The sequence below is a fragment of the Gorilla gorilla genome, chromosome 1, assembly GCF_029281585.2.
Source record: "Gorilla gorilla gorilla isolate KB3781 chromosome 1, NHGRI_mGorGor1-v2.1_pri, whole genome shotgun sequence".
Classification (NCBI taxonomy): domain Eukaryota; kingdom Metazoa; phylum Chordata; class Mammalia; order Primates; family Hominidae; genus Gorilla; species Gorilla gorilla.
The window spans coordinates 193,263,993-193,287,788 of NC_073224.2; the positions used below are offsets into that span (position 1 = coordinate 193,263,993).

Below are 23,796 nucleotides of genomic sequence, written 5' to 3' on the forward strand. Positions count from 1 at the left end.
GTGGGCAATTAGATATATGAGCCTGGACTTCATGGGAGAAGTCCAGGCTGGAGATATAAATATGGGAGTTGTCAGCATACAGATTGTACTTAAAACCATAGGACTGAATGAAGTCACCAAGGAAGTGAGTAAAAATAGAGAAGAGACGAGATCTAAGAACTGAGCGAGGGGTCTCCATCCCTGGAGAGATGAAGAAGCATCAGCAAAGATTAAGAAGGAATGGCCATGAGGTAAAAGGAAAATTAAGATGGTAGAATGCCCTGGAAGCTAAAATGGAATGTTTCAAGGAATAGGGACTGCTCAACTCACCAAATCTCCCTTGTTTATTAGAGCAAATGAGATTAGGACTGAGAATTTACTGATTTCACAAACATGGAAGTCACTGGGGGCCTTATAAGAGCAGTTTCATAAAAGTGTGATTGGAGTAGACTTAAGAGAGGATGGAAAGAGAAACTCCGAAGAATCAGCATAGAAATTCTTTCAAGGGGCATTTCTGTAAAGGGAAGGAGAGAATGGGGTATTAGCTGGAGGTGGAGAAGTGCGCCCAAGGGTATCTTTTGTTTCAAATATGAGAAAGAAAACATATTTGTATGCTGATGGGAAAGGTCCAGTTGAGGCTGGGCACAGTAGCTCATGGTTGTAATCCCAGCATTTTGGGAGAACAAGGTGGGTGGATTGCTTGAGCTCAGGAGTTTGAGACCAGCCTGGCCAACGTGGTGAAACCCTGTGTCTACAAAAAATACAAAAATTAGCCAGGCGTGGTGGCATGCACCTTGTAATCTCAGCTGCTCGGAAGGCTGAGGTAGGAGGATCACTTAAGCCCCAGCAGCAAAGGTTGCAGTGAGCTGAGATTGCACCATTGCACTCCAGCCTGAGCGACAGACCCAGACTCTGTCTCAGAAAATAATAATAATAATAATAAAATAAAATAAAATAAAGATCCAGTGGAGAGGGAAATGTTGATGATACAGGAGAAAGCGGGAAGTGATATTTTTGAGTGGGCAAGTCTGGTAATGAGGGGTTGATCTTTACCAGGAATATGACAGCAGGAGAGAAGCCAGAGTATAAGGCCACTGATAAAATTAGATGGATAGAGGTAGTGGTATAAGTTTCCTACAGATTGCTCAGTGAAAAGAAAGAAAAGTTCTCATCAGCTGAAAGCAAGATTGGAAAAATGTTGGACATTTGAGTCAAAAAGAGGAAGTACAAAATTGTTGTCTAGGACAAGCGTCAGCAAACTACAGCCTATGGGCCAAGTCCAGCCCACTGCTTGTTGTTATAACGCCCACGAGTTAAGAATGTTTTCTACCTCTTTAAATGATTAGGGGGAAAAACTCTTTTTGTTTGTTTGTTTGTTTTGAGACAGAGTCTCGCCGTGTTGGCTAGGCTGGAGTGCAGTGGCACAATCTCAGCTCACTGCAACCTCCACCTCCCAGGCTCAAGCAGTTCTCCTGCCTCAGCCTCCTGAGTAGCTGAGATTACAGGCATGTGCCACCACACCTGGCTAATTTTTGTATTTTTAGTAGAGACGAGGTTTCACCATGTTGGCCAGGCTGGTCTCGAACTCCTGACCTCAGGTAATCGACCCACCTCGGCCTTCCAAAGTGCTGGGATTACAGGCATGAGCCACCACGCTGGGCCAAAAACGCTTTATTCTTAAAGAAATACAGAAATTATTTAATAACAAAAACCATTATTAAAGAAAAATAGTATTTCAAGTTTTATTAGAACGCAGCCATATTCATTTATTTACATATTATCTATGGCCTGAAGGAAGTTAAAGGTGAATGCAAAGGAATGATTATTGACCATGGAATGGAAGCTGGGTAATGAGGAAAGTGAAAATATAAGGGAGGTTAGAGACAGTAAGAATTATGAGTCCTAATGGGTTGTGGGAGTTGGAAGTGAGCTGAAAAGATAGGAAATAATTTGATCATGCGAGTGAGTGACAATATAGAGATTGTACTATATTTTCTGGTCTTCGGCAAAGCACAGCATCTAATCATATTAAAAGTGGATCCTAGAGGTCAGAGGAGGCCCATTCTGCTGTTTGCCATTTTTACCACCTCACTCTGGTGGTCTCAAACTGCTGCGCAGTTCTCATCATTGTTAAAATTTGCTTCCTGGCCTTTTAACATTTGACAGCATACAAGACAATACATATTTGCCTTGTATAAATCAACTTGACTGTGAGGTTCCGATGTAGTGTAGAACTAGACATGTTAGAACTTGTTGTACATGACTTAGAGAAGAGAAACTTAGAAGTATAACGTGAATATATGATCCCCTGTATACTCATGCATGAACTGTGCACTTTAGGCATAGTATTTCCAACTATGGTAAAGCATTAATGTCAAATGAATAGAAACACATGGAAACTAGAGATTTCTTCTGAACTAACTAACTTTAATGCTAAAAACTAATGGAATATTTAAAAACCTAGCTTTATTTGGCTCCACATCTATGTCAATAGATGAGTTCATTGAAATGCAGTAAGTGCTAGGATAGACATGCAGAAGGTTCTAGGGATAGAGAATGGGGTGATATCCCTGGCCCAAAGGGAGTAATACTTCCTGGAGATGACACCCAGACTGAACCTTCAAACAGAAGGAGTTTAGCCTAATAAAGAAGGGGAGAAATGTTTCCGACAGAGGGAATAGCATAAGTAAATGCTGAGAGACATAAAATGACTTGCAGTATTGTAAAGAGTTTGGTATGACTTGTGTGTGTGTGTGTGTATGTGTGTATATGTAAGGTTTGGTGGTTTTTGTTTAGAGATTTGGCTTTACCCTGAGGGCATGAAAAGAGTCATTAAAGGGTTTGAACAGAGAAGAACCCATAAAGAGATGGATTTTAAGACCTAGCCTATTAATTATTAACTTTAATTATTTGCTTCCTAAACATTTTGTATGTAGTTCAAGTCTAGTCAGTATGATAATTTAGAAGTCAGTTGCAATAGTCTGCACAAGAAGTGGTGAAAACTTGAACTACAGCAGTGGTATAGAGATGGAGGAAAGAGAATGACCCCAGGAATATGTAGGGAATAAAATAGGCAGGACTTGGTGTGTTGATTGTAGATTTGAAAATTGAAAGAGAGGAGGAATCAAACTTGTTAAAATACCTCTTTATTGAGCAGCACAGGGAATTAGTATGTTTATCTTATTGGGTCTTGGAAAACGAGGAGACTGTTGCTTCATGTTGAAAGCCAAGAGAATAAAAGGCAGGGGGAGAATAAGGGCTGGTGGGGGTTGCCTTTCTATAACCCTCCATGAGAGGTAGACATCTCTCTCTGTGTCTTACCTTCCTATCCTACTCACCGTACTAGTGGTCTTCAAAAACTTTTTTTTTTTTTTTTGGAGACAGTCTTGCTGTTTTCACCAAGGCTGGATTGCAGCGGCTGGATCTCGGCTCACTGCAAGCTCTGCCTCCCGGGTTCACGCCATTCTCCTGCCTCAGCCTCCCGAGTAGCTGGGACTACAAGCGCCCACCACCACGCCCAGCTAATTGTGTTTTTGTATTTGTAGTAGAGACGGGGTTTCACCGTGTTAGCCAGGATGGTCTTGATCTCCTGACCTCGTGATCCGCCCGCCTTGGCCTCCCAAAGTGCTGGGATTATAGGCATGAGCCGCCACACCTGGCCCAAACTTCTTTTTAAAGTAGTAGGAGGACCCCTTTATCCAAACAAAATCTTACTATGTAAAACCCCAGGATATGACAGCTAAAACAGGTGAAGGGACCTGAGGCACCTCCACAGAGCCCCTAGGACTCTACAGAATAGTTTGAACAGCAGTGTTGTAGGGTGAACACAGCTGAACTTACTCCTACCTTCCCACCCCAAGCTTCAGATAAAAGTTGATGTCAGAGGCCCTGTAGCCAGGGGCTGAGAGAGTGGTAGTATCCTCAGATTATAGCAGTGCACTTTCTTCAGAAAAGATTTGCTCTTGAGGCATGTGTGAATTTAAGAAAGGTAAAATGGATGAAGTAGTTATTGGCCTTCATCAATCTTAATTATCTTGCCCTACCAGAAACAGCAGGATGAACTGGGGGGAATACCAGCCAGGGAGTCTAGAGGTCTAGTCCTGGCTGTGACCTTGGCTGGCCACTTGACCTTGAGCCCATCCCTGAACCTCATCTGCCTTGGTTTCCTAGCCTATTAAATGAGAACTGGGTGATCTCTCAGGTCCCTTCTAGCTCTAAAATTCTATTAATTTGAAGTAGCCAGCTTTTTGGGAAAAGGTTTTTGATTGAAGATGCAGTCTCAGAGATTAGTGCCTGCTCATGAGAAATGTCCTGAAAGTCCCACAGAGGGAATAGAGGTGGAGCACAGCCCATGTTATTTATAAACCCGTCTTCATCATTCTCTAGCTAGACATAGCACACTTTTGGCAGTAAGTTTTTAGTGGGAATTTTCCATACCTTTTGGGGTTTAATTTTGGCTATATGAACATGGTGATAATGGACAAGTACCTCTGACCAACTAGAACTGCAGAATGTATAGCAAAAGTAAGAGTTGTCTGAGGTGACTCTTTTGCAAAGTTTGAGAGTGTAGCCCGTGTTCTAACCCCCATCTCTGTCATTTTTTAATTTTTATTTTTAGAGATAGAGTCTTCCTCTGTTACCCAGGCTGGAGTGTGCTGGCATGACCATAGCTCAGTGCAGCCTCAAACTCCTGGTCTCAAGCGATCCTCCTGCCTCAGCCTCCCGAGTAGCTAGGACTACAGGCTCATGCCACCACATCTGGCTAATTTCTCTGCCTCTGTCATGTAGGGTGGCCTGCTCACCATTTCTCTGCTACTGCTCACCATTTCTCTGCTACTGCCCTTCTCTTCCCTGGGCCTTTGCTGATGTATTAGTTATAAATGGCTGCATAACAAATTATAAAAAACCTAGTGGCTTAAAACAACAAACATTTATTACCTCGCAGTTTCTGTAGTAGCAGCTTAGCTGAGTGGTTCTGGCTCAGGGTCTCACAAGGTTGCTGTCAAGATGTTATCTAGGGGTATAGTCATCCGAAGGTTGATTGGGCTTGAGCGTCCGCATCCAGCCCCACTCACATGGCTCTTGGCAGAGGCCTCATGTCTTTGTCGTGTTTCTCCATAGGGCTGCATGAATGTCCTCACTACATGGCAACTGACTTTTCCCAGAGCAAGAAAATTAGCAAGAGAGAAGTTACAACCTTTATGGCTTGATAGCAGAACTCATTCTCCATCATTTTTCATTTTTTCATAGTCTTTTTTTTTTTTTTAAGGGGCTCACTACATTACCCAGACAGGCTCAAGCAATCCTCCTACCTCAGCCTCCTGAGTAGCTGGGACTACAGACTCACACCAATGCCCCCAGCCATTTTGTCATAGTCTACTTGTTAGAAGGAAGTCACTGAGTATAGCCCTTACTCAAGGAAAGGGAAATTAGGCTCCATCAAAGGGAGGAGTATCTTAAAATTTGTGGGCAAATTTTAAAACCATCACAGCTGGCTCTGGGAGTACTTTTCTGACCAAGGTAGTATCATAACAGGTTTTATTCAAGTGTATATCTGGTTAGTCAAGAACTTAGTTCTCACTCACAAACTGGTTCTTAGAGCTGGGTAACTATTGCTGTCTTATTTCCCCCTTGAAATATATTTAACAGTTATTAGGGAACTGGATGAAGAGGAATAATGTAAACATGTACATTAATTTATTCAGTAAACATTCACCAGATGTCACTCTGCAGAGATATAAAACAAACCACGGTCTATGTCTTTGAGGAATTTGTACTAGGGAAAATAGACAAAAAAAGAAAAGGAAAAATACAATACAGTGTGATAAATATTATGACAGTGGTAAGCACAGGATGATTTGGTACACAGAGAAGGGGCACCTAACCAAAACTAGGACGTCAAGAAGTTAAGGAAACTTTCTGGAAGTGGTGACTCCTGGGCGAGGGCCCCCACCCACCACACAACTCAGACAAGAGCTTTGTGGCTCTGTGCAAGAAAGGACCTCATTATTCTTTTTACCTTACAGAATGTTGCTGAGGCACAGTGCATCGCCAACCAAGTTCAGCTCTTCTACGCTACTGATCGGAAAGAGACCTACGGGTTAGTGGAGACCTTTAACCTCAGACCAAATGAGTTCAAATATATGTCTGTCATCGCTGAATTGGAGCAAAGCGGACTTGGAGCAGAACTGAAATGTGCCCAGAACCAAAATAAGACTTAGAACTGTACAGGTTGGCCCTTCACCTAGTTGACTCAGCCCTCGATAGTCTAGAGCCCACCCCCTCCTCAGGAACTCAAGAGCTCAGCATTTATAATGAGCAGTTGGTAATGAGTTGCCCTATGTGCTTGTCGCAAACAGTCACAGAGATGAGCCCTATTACTTGATATTCAGGAACAAAGGTACCTGAACATTCTGATAATTATCTCAGCATACTTGAGGTTTCCTTTTTTAAGTGTTTGAGGTTATAACAAGAGACAGCCAAGGACCTACAAGACAGTTGACTTGATTTTGCACAGTGTAACAGCGCAGTTGCATTCTGGCCACTTTGACCTTATAGCTCCCAAATGATGAGTTTGTCATCTTTATGAACTCATGACAGGATAATAAGCTGGAAGACCTGCTGTAGTTAGATATGGGCTTTAATGCTTACCATGCACCAGTCAGCTGAACAAAAGCATAAGCCAAACATCCTGTTTAAACTGTAGAATAACCAGATATTCCCATCAGGATAAAGACTGCATCTAGATGATGCCCCCCAGAGATGCCTTTAGTGTAGGTAGCTGGCTTGGGGTATCAGCAAATTTCAGGTATAGTTAGATAAACAGGTACAGGGCCTGCATACTATTAAACCATAGTTTGTGGCACCCGCTTTTCTAACTCCACCTGTTAGAGGCTATGTGTTTGAAGGAATGAATCAGTGCGGTATAAATAAAATTCTTTTGTAAGGAGAAGATGAATCCTGGTTTGCATGATTTTTTTAAAAACAACTCTAAACATGATACAAAAAAGTGGACGAAAGCAAATGTTCCCAGATTGGATGTGGGGAAAATATAGCAATAATTTTTTTTTTAAGTCTGGCTTACAATGTTTGTTATACAAAATAATGAAATCTGAGTTATATACTGTCCATAGTGTCAGGGCTATGGGCTGATTTTATCAAAACTCATCTTGGGACTGAAAAATTGTTTGGAATGCCAGAAATAAGAAAGTTGTTCTCCAGAGCTGGAAACCCATCTTTCATTTGTAGTGTCAGTGTTGTGGCTCCAAGCTCAGTGATAGGAAAGGACGGTGGTTACACACCAGCCTTCTGAACCCAAGGCCCCCAGTATTGTTGTCAGCTGCCTTTACCATGGCATTTCTTTCTCTTTCTTTTTTTCCTGAGATGAAGTCTTGCTCTGTCTTGCCCAGGCTGGAGTACAGTAGTGTGATCTCAGCTCGCTGCAACCTCTACCTCCCTGGTTCAAGTGATTCTGCTGCCTCAGCCTCCTGAGGAGCTAGGATTACAGGCGCATGCCACCATACCTGGCTTATTTTTGTATTGTTGTAGAGACAGGGTTTCACTTTGTTGGCCAGGCTGGTCTCGAACTCCTGGCCTCAAGTGATCCACCACCTTGGCCTCCCAAAGTGCCGGGATTACAGGTGTGAGCCACCATGCCTGGCCTGACATTTCTTTATTGATCTAACGTGCTCCACTCTGCTGCTCCTGCCTAAGATCTGGTTATATGACACTGAATGTGGTGAGTGGGAATTTAAGCAGTATTTGCAGTTTGTGTGTGTGTGTTTTCTTCCTTCCAGAAGAATTTTTATAGGTTGGGCCTGTCCCTAAGCTCTTTAAATAGGATGGACATCCCACTATTCTCTGAGCCGTGTCTATTTTGTTGCACCTTTGAGTCTATGTATTGAGAGAGACAGATAGTATTTTTTTAAACTGGGGAAGCTGCTATCCTTTCACTATTTCTCTAAAGGTTGAGCTGTTAACTAATGTAAATTCTGGACCTGCTTCTGGTCCTGGCAGTTTATCTTTTGAGAAACTTGAGTCTTATCTGCCCTGCCATTTTTATTGAATGCCTTCTGACCTTCTGAATGTTTTGGGTCCCAAGAATTTTTGACATCAGATGGGGTTGTTTTTATTGGTATCCAGTTATGTTTGCTTGTCTTTCCAGATGGACCCAGTTATTAGCCATACATAGTACATTGTTACACCTCCACCAGCGGGTGAGGAAATGATGGAAAAAGGAGTAAGAAATGGCCATTCGTTTTAATCATTCCTCCTGGATTTGTCCTCAGTCCCCAACTGCCAAGTAGGATGTGTCCATGGATAAATATGTGGGGCATGACTAAAGTACCACGTAGCTGTTCTTTATACTTATTTACCTAGAAAGATCTGGCAAAGAACTCAAAGAAAATTGTACCATTTAATCAGTAAATTTGTCCCCTGGTGCTAGCATGGTGTTATAGAAAGTGGACAGGCTTTAGAGTTAAGTGAATCTGGGTTCATATGTTAGTGTTGCTATTCATTAGCTCTATACTGTTGAACAAATTGCTTAAACTATCTAATTTTGGGGGTTTTTTTCCATCTAAAATAGGGATAATAATATCTACCTCATAGGATTATTGTGAGAATTAAATTAACTTCACTACAGTAGAAAATATCAACTACCATCCTTTTCTCTATTTCCCTTGCCCCTCATTAAAGACTAATACAAGTTAGCATTTCAGATGTGTAGATCATTCTTTATTCCAGTTAAAAGAACAAACTTTATCTCATCAGTTCTGAAACTTTAAGATGCAGTAGCATCACCTAAAGTGCTTTTAAAATGCAGATTCTCAGGCCTCAACCGTACACCACCCCTCCACACATGTACTAAATCAAGAATATGTGCAGAAGGTACTGGGAATCTACTTGTTAATATGTGCTCCAAATGATTCTGATGTAGGTAATTAGCCAGCCACACTTTGAGAACCACTGCCTTATCTATTCTTTACAAAAATGTACATTGCCAGGTCTTTCTTTCCTGTGGATGCTAACTATAGGATATTTAGGTTCCTCTGTTCTTTGTCTCCCATAGTGGCCCCCTTTGCAAACTCCAAATAGATTATATTTATTTATTCTTGTGTCTTTTTTCCCCCACTAGACTGTGAGCTCCTTGAGGGCCAGGACTTATCTCTGTTCGCAGTGCCAAGGACATGGCCTGGACCGTAGAAGATACTCAGTTTTTTGTTGAATAAATAGGTAATATGGATTTCAACCAAAACATTGTCTTGTGTATGTACCTGCATGTAAATACTCTAGATTTAAAAGAATCTCTTAATACACATAGATCGAGAATTTGTTGAGTAGAAATATTTGCAAACCAAGATACCAAGTTATACACAGTCTCTGTACCTCACCTAATCCACTGGCATTACCTTGGTGGACCATTACACAGTACAACTTAACAGCTGCTCACAGAGCATCTATTCTGCAGCCACTATGTTAAGTGCTGGACACAGAAAGATGAGTAGAGTATGATTCCTGCTCGCAAGCTCTGTTTTAGCCACTGCCTGTTTCTCTCTTGCCTCTGATTCAGTGCCTCACACCTACACTTGATTATAGTTTGCTTTGTCTAGTTCTCGGATGTTCATACTGGTACTTCTTCTCCAACCAGTTTGGAAGCTGGAGCCACATGTTTTGCTTTGCACTCTCCATACTGACCTTTTGTTCAGTCTTGGAGAAGAGGTACTAATGCCCACTTCCTAGTCATTTGATTTGGCATTGAGTCAGCATTCATTCACACTTATTGAGCACCTTTTTGCCAAGCACTGTTATAAAAAACTGGATAATATAGCAATGAACTTGGCAAATAAGGCTCCTGTTCTCATGTAGTTTATATTCTTGTAAAGAGGACAAGTAACTCAATAAAATTATTTTACATACTGGTAGTGCTATGAAAATTTAAAAATAATATTTTAGACTATGGAGTGGAGGCAATAACTTAACGGTCAGGAGAGGCATCTCTGCAGCAGTGGCAGCTGATACATGAGCTGGGGAAAGAGAACCAGGTAAAGAGAACAGCAAGTGTTAACGCCCTGGAGCAGAGCCAAGCTAGGAATGCTTGTTTCTGGACAAATATAAAGATTCAGTATCTACCCTTTAGGAGCCTACAGTTCAGCGGCATGACCTGACATGAATGATTACAATACAAGACAAACTGATCAATGCCGTCTCAGAAGGGGCAAAGAGAGTTAAGGAACTCCCCCCGCATGCTATGGAGGATGCAAAGCTTGCCAGACTCTGGTACCCACCCATGAAGCACTTATGGCTTAATGGGGAATAACAGGTAGACAGTGTTAAAGTCTCAAAGGCTATATGTTTCTTGCAATAGACAAGAGGTACTGTGGGTTCAGTGCTGGCCTCCCAAGCTACAGTCACATACTACATAACAATGTTTTGGTCAAGTTAGATTGCATATGCAACTGTGGTCCCATAAGATTATAATGGAGCTGAAAAATTCCTATTGCCTAGTGACATCATAGCTGTGGTAATGTTATAGCACAGTGCATTATGTGTTTGTGGTGATGCTGGTGTAAATCTACTACTTCAAGTCGTATAAAAGTATAGTGTATAGGGGCCGGGTACGGTGGCTCACGCCTGTAATCCCAGCACTTTGGAAGGCCGAGGCAGGTGGATCCCTTGAGTTTAGAAGTTCAAGACCAGCCTGGACAGCATAGCGAGACTTTGTCTCTACAAAAAAAATTTAAAAATTAACTGAGCATGGTGGTGCACGCCTGTAGTCCCAGCTACTCAGGAGGCTAAGGTGGGAGGATCACTTGAGCCCGGGAGGTTGAGGCTACAGTGAGCTGGGATCACACTACTGCATTCCGGCCTGGGCGACAGAGCAAGACCCTATCTCAAAAAATAAAAAGGTATAGTGCATAAAACTATGTACAGTACATAATGCTTGATAGTAAATGACTATTACTGGTTTATGTATTTACTGTATTATTTAGAGTGTGCTCCTTCTATGTATAAAAAATACTAAGTCAATTGTAAAACAGCCTCAGGCAGGTCTCTCAGGAGTTATTCCAGAAGAGGGCATTGTTCTTATAGGAGAGGACAGCTCCATGTGTGTTATTGCCCCTGAAGACCTTCCAGTGGGACAAGATGTGCAGGTGGAAGTCAGTAATGTTGATGATCCTGACCCTGTGTAGGCCTAGGCTAATGTACATGTTTGTGTCTTAGCTTTTAACCAAAACGTTTAAAAAGTAAAAAATAAAATTTTTTAAAGAAAAAAGCTTACAGAATAAAGATAGAAAATATTTTATACAGCTATACAGTGTGTTTTAAGCTAAGTGTAATTATAAAATAGTCAAAAAGTTTTAAAAATTAAAAAGTTTATAAAGTTAAAAAGTTACAGTAAGCTAAGGTTATTGAAAAAAGAAAAATATTTTTATAAATTTAGTGTACAGTGTTTATAAAGCCTACTGTAGTGTACAGTAATGTCCTCCTCAGTCTTCATATTCACTCAGAACTCACTCACTGACTCATCCAGAACAACTTCCAGTCCTGCAGGCTCCATTCATTGTAAGTGTCCTATACAGCAATATCATTTTTTATCTTATACTGTATTTTTACTGTACCTTTTCTATGTTTAGATATGATAGATAAGTATTTACCCTTATATTACAGTGTCCACAGTATTCAGCACAGTAACATGCTGTACAGGTTTGCAGCCTAGGAGCAATAGGCTATATACCATCTAGGTTTGTATAAATACATCCTATGATGTTTGCACAACAACCAAATCACCTAATGATACATTTCTCAATGTAGTCTCCATTGTTAAGCAACACTTGACTATATACACATTAACAATAACCACTAACATTTACTAAGGGCTAACCATATACCAGGCACTGTGCTAAGCCCTTACATGGATTATCTCAATCCTACCAACCCTATGAGGTTGGCAGGAACCTGCTGGTCAGTGACATGTGCTGCTCTCTCCTTGTACCCTCATGCCCCAACTCCAGCTCAGAAAAGAGAGCAACCAGCCAGGCACAGTGGCTCATGCCTGTAATCCCAACACTTTGGGAGGCCAAGGTGGGCCGATCGCTTGAGACCAGGAGTTAGAGACCAGCCTGCTCAACATAACGAAACCCCCTCTCTACTAAAAATACAAAAATTAGCTGGATGTGGTGGCACACACCTGTAATCCCAGCTACTCAGGCTGAGGTATGAGAATCACTTGAACCTGGGAGGTGGAGGTTGCCGTGAGCCCAGATTGTGCCACTGCACTCCAGCCTGGGTGACAGAATGAGACCCTGTCTCAAAAAAAAAAAAAAAAAGTAAGTCATGGTTGGCTCTGGAACCAGCCCTGAGAAACATGTCTCCCAATTTTCTTGCTGGTAACTAAAGAACAAAATGCATGCATTATATACCTCTGATTCCTCCAGACAATTTTGCAAGACATCATGTTCTAACTAGGGAGGACTTCCTTTGGAGAACTTTGGTCTTGTCAATTCTTCTGATGTGACAGGTTGATAACAACATCTTTATCCTTGTTCTGCTAAAAGGGAGAGTAGGAGCACAGAAAGGGAAGAGATGACTTCAAGGTTGCTGTCTGCATCAGGAGCCAACCCAGGAATAATAATAAGTGTGTCCATGCTCCACACTTAATAGGATCATTTGTAATGTCCACTGAGCAGGCTCATTCTTCACATTCACTTGAACAGGGCTACTTCTAAGCTCTTCAGGCTTTAGGAACTGGAATATCTACAAGAAAAATTGGTTCAAACCACTTATGAATCATTACAGGTTCCCTAGGGCTTTCTGGACAAAGTCCTTTTAGATCAGCTCACAGGAGCTTCAGGATCCAGTGCATGGTGTCTTTTCCAGGCTCATTTTGTGCCTCTCCTACCTACTCCTTTGGCTCCAGCCATTCTGGATAACTTGCAGTTCCCTAAACACATTGTGCTCTTCCTACCTCTGTTCTGCTCTTTTCTAATACATTTGCCTGCTTCAAATGCCCATTCCTCCTTAAGTTAATTCAAAGCTTCACTGTAGTATCCCTATGAGAAGCCTTCCCTGAGACCTATTCCCCTCCACATGGCCCCCCTGCAAGGCTGGCTTCCCCACCAGAATGAATAGCCCTTGGAGACTGGGATCATATCTTACTGGACATTATATTCCAAGTGTCCAGCACGAAACCCGGCAGAGAGGGATAAGATACTCTGTGGATGCTGAACAAACTCCGTTTGAGTGACCACTAAACTCAGACCACCTGAGCCTACAAACATCGCTTGCACAGTGAGATCCAGCTCTGGCAAACACATTGTGGTTATGTCCCAGCCCAAGACAGTGGTCATTTTGCTTGCTATTATTGCAGAGGCTACATATGGAAAACCAAGCCAAGGGACCAACAGAGAAGGCAGTCAGGTCCAGGGTTTGTAAGCAGAAAGAACTGAGAGATGATGATGTGAACAAACTTTTGGAGCAAAACAATTATTTTAAGTACCAGGCTGGCACTTTCAAGTTCTCGTCTTGCCTTGCCAAACCTTAACATTAAAAAAGACCTGGTCGGGTTGGTGGCTCACGCCTGTAATCCCAGCACTTTGGGAGGCCGAGGCAGGCAGATCACGAGGTCAGGAGATCAAGACCATCCTGGCTAACATGGTGAAACCCCGTCTCTACTAAAAATACAAAAAATTAGCCAGGCGTGGTGGCAGGCACCTGTAGTCCCAGCTACTCGGGAGGCTGAGGCAGGAGAATGGCGTGAACCCAGGAGGTGGAGCTTGCAGTGAGCAGAGATTGCACCACTGCACTCCAACCTGGGGGATAAAGCGAGACTCGTCTCCAAAAAAAAAAAGACCTTACAGGCTGGGCGCGGTGGCTCATGCCTGTAATTCTAGCACAAGGTGGGCAGATCACCTGAAGTCAGGAGTTCGAGACCAGCGTGGCCAACATGGTGAAACCCCATCTCTACTAAAAATACAAAAATTAGCCAGGCATGGTGACAGGGGCCTGTAATCCCAGCTACTCAGGAGGCTGAGGCAGGAGAACTGCTTGAACCCAGGAGGCGGAGGTTGCAGTGAGCCAAGATCGCGCCACTGCACTCCAGCCTGGGCAACAGAGTGAGACTCGGTCTCAAAAAAAAAAAGGGTGGGGGGTGGGCGGCCGAGAGCAGTGGCTCACACCTGTAATCCCAGCAGTTTGGGAGGCCAAGGTGGGCAGATCACAAGGTCAGGCGATCAAGACCATCCTGGCCAACATGGTGAAACCCTGTCTCTACTAAAAATACAAAAATTAGCTGGGCATGGTGGCACATGCCTATAATCCCAGCTACTCGAGAGGCTGAGGCAGGAGACTAGCTTGAGCCAGGGAGTCGGAGGTTGCAGTGAGCCGAAGCCTGGCAACAGAGCAAGACTCCATCTCAAAAAAAAAAAAAAAAAAAAAGACCTTACAGACTATCCAGTCACCAGTTTTCAAACTGTGCTTCAAGAAATCCCCAAAGTCCAGAGATGGGGACCTTGGGATTCTGACCCCCAACTCAACCAGAGAATCTGTGTTTTATTTACTGGGCTTCTCATAAGCTGTCATCTGAAAAAACAGTTTTCAAGAAAGACTGAAAAAAAAAAACCTGGTCTAGTCTAATTCTCCCGCCCACCATTGTAGGCCTCTCTACAGCACCACTAAGCCATTGGACAACTGTTTAAAATCTTCCTGGGGACTGGGAACTCTCTACCTGCTAACTGACCTGCACCATGCTGAGGCAGCTCTGGGTGAGCCAGTTCTTCCCCACCCCTAGCCAAAATCTGGCCTCTTCTCACTACCCTCACCTCCTTCTGCCTGCTGTAGATGGAAACTCCCAGGAGAGTCTTCACTTTTCTACCTAACCACCTCTCCTGCTGATAAGCAAAGATAACTCTCAAGTTGCTTTGGCATCTCTTCAGCAGAACCGTCTGTCTTTAGTTATATTACCCAAAACCCCAGCCCCTCACCCTCTGGCTCACCTGCATCTGGACAGACTAGCCAGTGTCACCAGTGTCTGCCTCACAGTTGGGGCCTGGAGTTGAGCCCAAGATGCCCTTGTGGGGTAATCAGAGTGGATTCTGGGTGGCCATCCCTTGGGAGTTGGTATGGCCCACCTGGAAGTCATTTCCCCCCATAGCCACTTACTAAAGTCATCTCACTGACTCCACCTTTCCTGGCCCTCGTCCTTACTCCCACCTTGCTATCTTCCCATAATCTGTTGTCAAACATTGCTTTTCCTGCCTAGAACTTTAGTCCTTTGGACCGCCACACATAGCCCCATTTCATCTGGCTGGTTTCAGTCCAGTGCTCCCGTCACATCTGGACTTGAATCTTCACTCTATTGCCCAGAACCCATGTCCCTCCTAACAGATGTGATATTCACGTTACCTTGGTCCCCTTCTACATCTGCCATGGCAGTAACCATAGCTTAGTGGTATCCTCTCAAGATCTTCATTTACCCAAAAAATATTTGCCATGGTTTGAAACAATCACTACTGGGTCCTGCTTGATATGTGGTCCACTGTGACCCCACATCACGTTTGTTACTGCTATTGTTCCCACACTCACAATATGGTATGGATCCCCATCTTGCACTCTCATTTCTTCAACCCACATTCAATCTCCCATTTTGACCTTGCCTCTGGTCAGGTAAGAAGTAGCAGACATATCTTACATTTTAGCACTAATTTTGCAGGGGAAGAGCGGGAGCAGAGAGGTATTTTGCTGAATCTCACTTGTTGTGTGACCCCCAAAAGACTCCCTGAGATGCCTACGTTTCTTTCATTTGATCTTTGAACAATACCTTAAAAAGTAATATTATTCCTTTTTTTCTTTTTCTTTCTCTTTTTTTTTTTTTTTTTTTGGACAGAGTCTCACTCTTGTTGCCCAAGCTGGAGTGCAGTGGCACGATCTCAGCTCACTGCAACCCCCGCCTCCTGGTTCAAGGGATTCTCCTGCCTCGGCCTCCAGAGTAGCTGGGACTACAGGTGTGTGCCACCACGCCCAGCTAGCTTTTTGTATTTTTAGTAGAGATAGGGTTTCGCCATGTTGGCCAGGCTGGTCTCGAACTCCTGACCTCTGGTGATCAGCCCGCCCCGGCCTCCCAAAGTGCTGGGATTACAGGCATGAGCCACCACACCCGGCCAATATTATTCCTGTTTTACAGATGAGGACACTGGGGAAACACCATCATAGATGTGAAGAGTCAGGACTAAATTAGAATCCCAGTTCTGCCTTTCGTTCACTGTCTGGCCTTAGACAAGTTATTCAATCTCTCTGAGCCTTTGTGTTCTCATCTGTAAATAAAATAATAATGGCCCTATCTCAAAATATAAGAAAGGATTAAATGATGTAGCAAACACAGAGTGCTTAGCACTATAATGAAAGTGCAAAACAGTAGCTGGTTAAGTACCTTTTCAAGGTGCACATCTATACAGAGGAGGAGGAATTTCTGTTTCTGGAACATAAATCTTCTCCTAGAACATAGACCTTTCATTTGTAGAACATGTTTCTTTTGTACTATTTTTCTACACCATGTTTTGTTTTCAGAAAATCTCTTCCGGGAATTTAGAGAGGCTTGAGCAGTGGTAATCATACCAGACCAGGGGACAGGCATCAGGAATCTGGGAGGTGGGCAGGTGAGCAGGCAGACCCAAAGCCTGGCAGCTAACATCTAGGTCAGAAACCAGGTAACGTCTGGAGTTTTGGGCCAAGGTGCAGGCCTGCCTGATTATTTGTAGATGGCTTATCTGAGACAAAGTTATTCCTGGTTGCAGATGTCTATGTATTTAGTTCCTTGGCAACTCATTAAACATAACTGTTTATAGTTTAAAGAGACCAAATCCATCTAACCTTGTCATTTTCCTACCCGACTGGGCATCAGAAACACCTGATGCACTTGTCAGAGCTGTCCATTCTTGAGCTTCACCATTGAGATATAGATTCTGTTGGCCTGGGGTGGGGCCTGAGAAACTATTAGGCTGGTGCAAAAGTAATTACAGTTTTTGCCATTTATGTCAAAAACGCAATTACTTTTCCACGAACTTAATATTTTTCTTTTCTTTTCTTTAACTCTCCAGGTAATTCTGAAACTCAGCCTGATTTGGGAGCCCCTGCAATAAGTTTTTACTTTTACTTTGCACCTGAGGAAAAAGGCTCCAACCCAGGTGAAGTGACTTCCCCAAGGTCACACAGGGTATCAGTAGCAGCATTCCTTCTATCTCTTTGTTCCAAATTTTCTTTGCACTTCAGTCCAAGGCAACCCAACTGGAAAATATCTGAAAAAGACAAGGATTTTTATTATTGTCTGCCTCTAGTAAAATTCCTTGGATGAGACTAGCTGTTCCCAGCATGCCCTTAGGTAAGACCTCTATGGGGCAAGAGAGGAAAGCCTTCCCAGATGCCTGGAGTTCAGATGTTTTCCTTGTTTGATGTTGAAAGCTGAGAATTTCCCTGGCTCATGACCCCTGGAAACAAATGCTGGATTATCTGTTGCGCTGGATTATCTGTGCCTGGCCCCTGCAGCTGCATAGAGAATTGTGTGTTGCCTGCACAGACTGAAGCTCTCCATCCATCCTGCGTGCATTTTGTACTCGCCTGTGGTGAGTGAGCAGAGGGGGGTGATATATGGAAAGCCAGGCAGGCAGCAGTGGCAGGGGAGGGGGGTTGAGGGGAATGAGGGATTGATGGGAACTCAGCTACAGAGCTCAGTTGGGAAACTCACACCCCATTGGAGCTGGGATTGATTGCTGGAACTTTCTCACCCTTCTCAGTTTGTCTCAGAGCCAGCAGCCTGCACTGTGTCCTCTGGGCACCCCTGTGGAGAGGGAACTGCTCTCAAGGTCAGGGAAGCTCGGGTCTCTCAGTGATGGTCTACCTCATGCCCTCTTCCCAGAGGCAGGCAACTCTGCACTCTAGAAGCCGAGTGACCTTCAGACAGCCTTCTGTTTCCTAAACCCCTTTCTTCTGTCTGCACTTGGCCTCCTTCTTATCTCTTTTTCAACCCTCAACTCACACTAAGTGACTTCCTCCCTTGGGTGCTATCTGTAGAATGTGTGGAATATGACCTGCCCCAGCAGATTTTGCAAGGGTATCAAAAGAGTGAGTGAGAAGTCTAAGGTGGTGTCAAGGTTACTGAGGATGGTCGATGTACTTAATGCTGCCAATTGCTTTAACATGGATCCAGGCACAGATGTCTTCATTATCATCTACTTTCCCAGGAGAGCATTTTTTAGAAAGTGTCTAGCCCCAATTCAAACTGACTTGTTCTTTGCCTAACTTACTAACAGTATATTTGCTAAGTGCTCAGGCAGTGTCAGGCAGAAGGATAGACCCTGTGACTGGAGCTGGGAGACCTGTTTTTGAGTCTCAGCTCTGCTTGCTTGCTTGCTTGCTTGCTTGCTTGCTTGCTTGCTTGCTTGCTTGCTTTTTAAAGACAAAAGTCTTGTTCTGTCACCTAGGCTAGAGTGCTTTGGAGCAGTCTTGGCTCACTGCAACCTCCGCCTCCCAGGCTCAAACAATCCTCCTGCCTCAGCCTCCTGAATAGCTGAGACCATGGGCATGCACCACCGCACCTGGCTAATTTTTGTATTTTCTTAGTAGAGATGGGGTTTCGCCATGTTGCCCAGGCTGGTCTCTAACTCCTGAGCTCAAGCAATCTGCCACCTCAGCCTCCCAAAGTGCTAGGATTACAGGCATGAGCCACCCCACCCGGCCCTGCTCTGCCATTTCAAGCTGTGCTTCTTGGCCAAGTCATTTCACCTTTTGGAGCCAATACTCGCATTCCAAGGTTGTTACAGGACTCAAAAATGACCAGAGTAGGCCGGGCACAGTGGCTCACGCATGTAATCCCAGCACTTTGGGAGGCTGAGGTGGAAAGATCACCTGAGGTCAGGAGTTCAAGACCAGCCTGGCCAACAATGGCGAACCCTGTCTCTACAAAAATTAGCTGGGTGTGGTGGTGTGTGCCTGTAATCCCAGCTACTCAGGAGGCTGAGGAAGGAGAATCACTTGAACCTGGGAGGCGGAGGTTGCAGTAAGCCGAGATCACGCCATTGTACTCCAGCCTAGGTGACAGAGCGAGACTCCATCTCAAAAAAAAAAAAAGAGTAGTAAAAGCACTTTGTAAACCAGAACATTCCTTACAACTGTCAGTTGCTGCTACAAGGTAACATGGGAGGAGGCAAAATAAATAAAAACCCAATTCTAAGGGCTTATAGTCCAAAAGGGAAGACACGACCTCCATGGGCTTAACCAAGGAGCGCATCTGCAAACCACTGAGAACTTTTTGTGTCAAGGGCTCCCCCCTGAGGAGGGTTGGTTCCAGGCAGCTGGTGTAATTTAGGAAAACTTCCTGGGAAAGCCAAGAGCATACCCTTAGTCTACTTAGCCTTAGGCAAAGCGGAGCTCCTACAGCTACTTCTTGAAAAGGCCCCAAATGCAATTTGATGACATTCTGCAGGAAGTCACAAGCTGTACTTGTGTGGAATCCAGACTCTACGGGGTGCAGCATGAGTCTCCAACAAGAAGTGGACTCCACCCACTGAATTGCTGCTTCCCGCTGCAGCAGACACAGCTCTCCCATCTCCTGGACATGAAGCCAAGATGGGACCCAAAGAGAGCTGCAGTGTAGAGTTTGGAACGTCATCTAAACATGGCCAATCCCTTCTCCCTACTTAGTGGAACTTTCTTTCCAGCCCCTCTGTCCCTCTCTGAAGAGAAGAACAACTTAAAAGCTCTAGAAAGATAAACCTCCCTCTCTCCCAGGGTTGCTGAGAAGAAGAAATGAGAATATGCCTCTCAGGGAGAGGCATACGTAAGGTTCACTGAATGGTTTTTATTGTCATGATTCATCACTGGGCTGATCTCTTTCTCTCCCTGTGTCTCAGTTTTCCACATACTTCAAGGAGATTAGACTAAATGATATCCAAGAACCTTTCCCTTTTACAAGCCACTCCTCCCTGACCTGTTGTTCAATAATATTCCTCTGTAGCCAATGGGACTCGTGGGCCCAGTGGAAGTTCCTTAGAAGACCGAGGCCTTTGTCATCACCCACAAAGCAAGGGGAAGGTCTGCAACTGGCCAACATACAGTGCCTGACATCTAACGGGCCCTCAGTAAATACTTGTGGAATGTAAGAATGAATGAACAAATAGAAGAAATTGATGTGTTTTCACACCACCATAATAGTTGAAATCATAATTTACTACCATTATTTTATTTTTTTTTCTTTTTGAGACAGAGTCTCACTGTATCACTCAAGCTGGATCTCGGCTCACTGCAACCTCTGCCTCCTGGGTTCAAGCGATTCTCCTGCCTCAACCTCCTGAGTAGCTGGGATTACAGGTGCAAGCCACCATGCCCGGCTAATTTTTGTGCTTTTAGTAGAGGCAGGGTTTCACCATGTTGGCCAAGCTGGTCTCAAACTCCTGACCTCTTATGATTCGCCCGCCTTGGCCTCCCAAAGTGCTGGGATTACAGGTATGAGTCACTGCGCCCAGCCATAATTTACTACCATTATTGCTAAAAGATAACACCCAGCTCTCTGGGGACCATAAGAAACCCCCATCCCTGCTGACAACTCTGAGGCAGGGAGGCAGGTGTTAGTGAACACACTTGGAGAAAGGATGCTGTGCTGTGGAGGAAGGAGGAGGGTGCATCCAGACTGGGGCAATCTGAGGGCTTTCTATAGAAAAGCTTTGAACTAAGTGGGGGTTGCTCCAGGCAGGCAGCCCCAGAGGCTGAAATGGAGGCACCCCAGCAGCAGAGAAGGGGCTAGGGTTGGACAGAATTTCCTGGGCAGCCTTCATAGTGGGTTCCATGGAAGGCTGAGCCTGGAACACTGGTGAAACCACCCCTCCCCCACAACTATCACCTCCACTCGTGGGGCACCCCAGGCTGGGAACTAACCCAAGTGGTTGGAGGGGACAATGCCTACTGGGGCCATGTTGAGGGTGAGGTCTGAGGGCTGTGAAATGGTCTTCAGGCACTTATACACACCAGGCTTCCACCCAGCCTCCAGAGGTCTCCTTCCCAAGATGGAAGAGATGAGAGGAATGCCTCTACCTTAAGGGGAGATGGCTGGGAAGGAGGAGGAGCTTGGAGCACAGAACACTGGAGCCTGAGGTTCTTAGAGGCAAGAGGGCCCTCCCCATCTCTGGAGGGACTGAAACCCTCTGAAGTCCATGTCACCCAGGGCTGGTAACTTCTGCTTGCACCACTCCCTCCTGAGAGAACAGCACAGCCATCCCGGCTGCATGGTTGGACAGCTCTGATGTGCCAAGCGCCCCTTCATATTGTCCTGGGTGTCTGCCCACTGCTCTCCAGGACCCTGGAACAAGCTCAGTCCCTCTTCCACACAAACACCTGCTGGGTGTTTGAAGGCAGCACCCCTGAAACAGACTGACCACAGCCTTCTACTGTTTACAAGTGCTATCACATTTGATTCTCTCAGCTGTTCTGTGGGGCAGATGTTGTTGTTGTCTTTACTTTAGAGAAGGTGAAATAGGCTCAGAGAACAAGTGCCTTGTCCATGGTCACACAGAATTTTAGTGCATATCCTTGTCAACCTTGTCTTCCCCTGCCATCTTCCCTTGAACCTTGTCTTCTTCAAGTGAAAGGAAGTTTAACCTCAATTCCTCTGACTGCCCATAAGGGTGCCCATGGCATTCTCCTCAATGGGCCAGGATGGAAAATCCAGGATGGATGATCCTGCCTCCTGGGCAGGGAGGGGCAGAAGCTGAAATGGAAACTCTTTCTTGGGAGAGAGTGAGTAGAGGGTGGGCCCTATCAGGCTATAGTAGCTGCCAGACATCTGGTAAGGTGAACTGAGGGTGCAGTATCTTATTCTGGGGGGCAGGGAGGGAGGGGGGGGAACTTTCTTGGCATAGGAAGGGCTGGGGAGTCCCCAGGAAGTGGCCACTCTGTATCAGTGGAGTCACTGGATATAGGCCTACAGCGGGAAGGCACAGGAAGCTGGTTCTGATAAGGTACTTGGAGTGGTACTTCGTGTGGCTAGAAGATGCTTTCATGGTAGAGGTGTAGAAACTAAGGCCCAGAGAGGGGCAAGGGCTTTCCCAAAGGCACACAGCAGGTAGACACCACCCTGCTGCCACTCAGAGTTCCCACTGCGAGGGGGGCATGTGCCCAGGCTGAGTAGTGGAAAAGGGCACGTCCTCTCCTAGGTCCTCACTGGCTCACGCCAAGCTTCAGAGATGAGCCTTGTTTGAAGTCTTCTGGAGCCATTTATCATACTCAAGACACAGTGGCAGGGAACAGAGCCCATCTTGTGTAGGTCTCCAGTGCTGGAGGGTTACAGTGTCTCATCAGAGAGGGCAGAACCATCCCAAGGCCACACAGCTAAATTACGGTAAAGCCAGGACACTGTTCTCCAAGGTCTGGGTCTTTTCAGCCCCAGCAGAGCCTCCTAGAAGAACTAGTCTCTCTAACCAAGACTGAGAAGGGCAGGAAGAGGGTACAGGTAGTTGAGAGATCTGGGCTCTCTCGCTTCCCCCAACCCTTCCACCTGCCTCCCATCCCACAGACACCCAGGGACTCTGAGGATGAGCTGGGAATTTCTGATGTTCCTTCAAAATGGATCATCTCTATTTCCCATGGTGTAAGGTTCTGTGCTGTTCACTCTTCACCAGAAAAACTCCTGCCTATCCTATAAAACCCAGCTCAGAGGTCCAGAAAATGACCCTGCACAAAGCCGCAGAGGAAGTCACATCAAATTCCGAAGAATCTTCCAGACCATGATCTCTGACCACAATGCAATATAATTAGAACTCAACAAGAAAAACATAAACCTCCCATAGGCTGAGAAACTGAAAAACATACTTTGAAATCATTCAAGAGTTAAAGAGGAAATTACACTGAAATTTATGAACTATTTAGAACTGAATGATAAGGAAAACACAAGCAGTTTCCAAATCATTTCCCCTATGAAGTCAGCCCTGACCCCACATGGCTCCTCAGATGGCTTTCCACCCTCCACCCATTTCTACGCCCTAGGAGGCTGACGTCTATGGGCTGCAGCAACAGGTTCCCTTGTTCTTAGCTTCTGGGAGGATTCAGCTAGTGGGGGAAACCTGGCCAGAGATCAGAGGGAGGGAGAGAGGGAGGAGAGTGAGGCCTCTTACTTGCCCCCTGTCCTTCCCTGTATGATTGCTGTGAGCTGGGTATGCCCCTCCACCTTAGGCCACAGCAGCCCCCTCCTCATAGCTCCCACTTTCACCATTCCTTCCCCACACTCCCGCAGCCTAGGGTTGACAGCCTCTGCTCTTGTGAGCCCTTTGGTGATACACTGTGTGGTTTCCCTACACCTTGACCATACCTGTAAATAATTTCTTCATTAAACATACCCATTCTGGGCATTCCATGTGCTTCCTGCAAATACCCCAACTTTTACAAAGTCCGTCAGTCCACAACCACATTCTCACTTCTGGGTGACTGAGCTCTGACCTTGTGTATCTCTGTGTGTTGTCCCCTTTACTGACCTGTCAGCACCTGAGGTCGGCAACCAGGTTAGCTTTATCACCCAGTCCCATGATCTGAGTGGAGAGTTATACTCAATAAAAGATATTGATTAGGATATCAAATAAATAAAGAAGCATAGTTTAATTTGCTCCATAAGCAAGTGTTTGTTTATAGGGGATTCAGGGCAGAGAGTTAAGAGTCAGACATAAAAATACAGAGAACTTTAGACTGGGGCAAAAATTGGTGCTCAACAAAAGAACATATCCACAGTTCTATGAGCTGGGATTCTTTCTTTACTTTTATTTTAGGTTCAAGGGTACATGTGTA

General features: G+C 44.8%; 1 protein-coding gene across 2 annotated transcripts in view; it reads left to right on the forward strand.

The window, feature by feature from the left end:
- Positions 1-6,931, forward strand: part of ATPAF1 (ATP synthase mitochondrial F1 complex assembly factor 1) — a 33,509-nt gene extending 26,578 nt beyond the window's left edge. For both annotated transcript variants that reach the window (XM_031008262.3, XM_031008258.3), the window contains one exon: positions 6,006-6,931. In XM_031008262.3, the coding sequence (XP_030864122.3) occupies positions 6,006-6,200 (195 nt within the window). In that variant the 3' untranslated portion in view covers positions 6,201-6,931. The remainder of the gene's footprint in view (positions 1-6,005) is intronic.
- Positions 6,932-23,796: the final 16,865 nt, after the last annotated feature.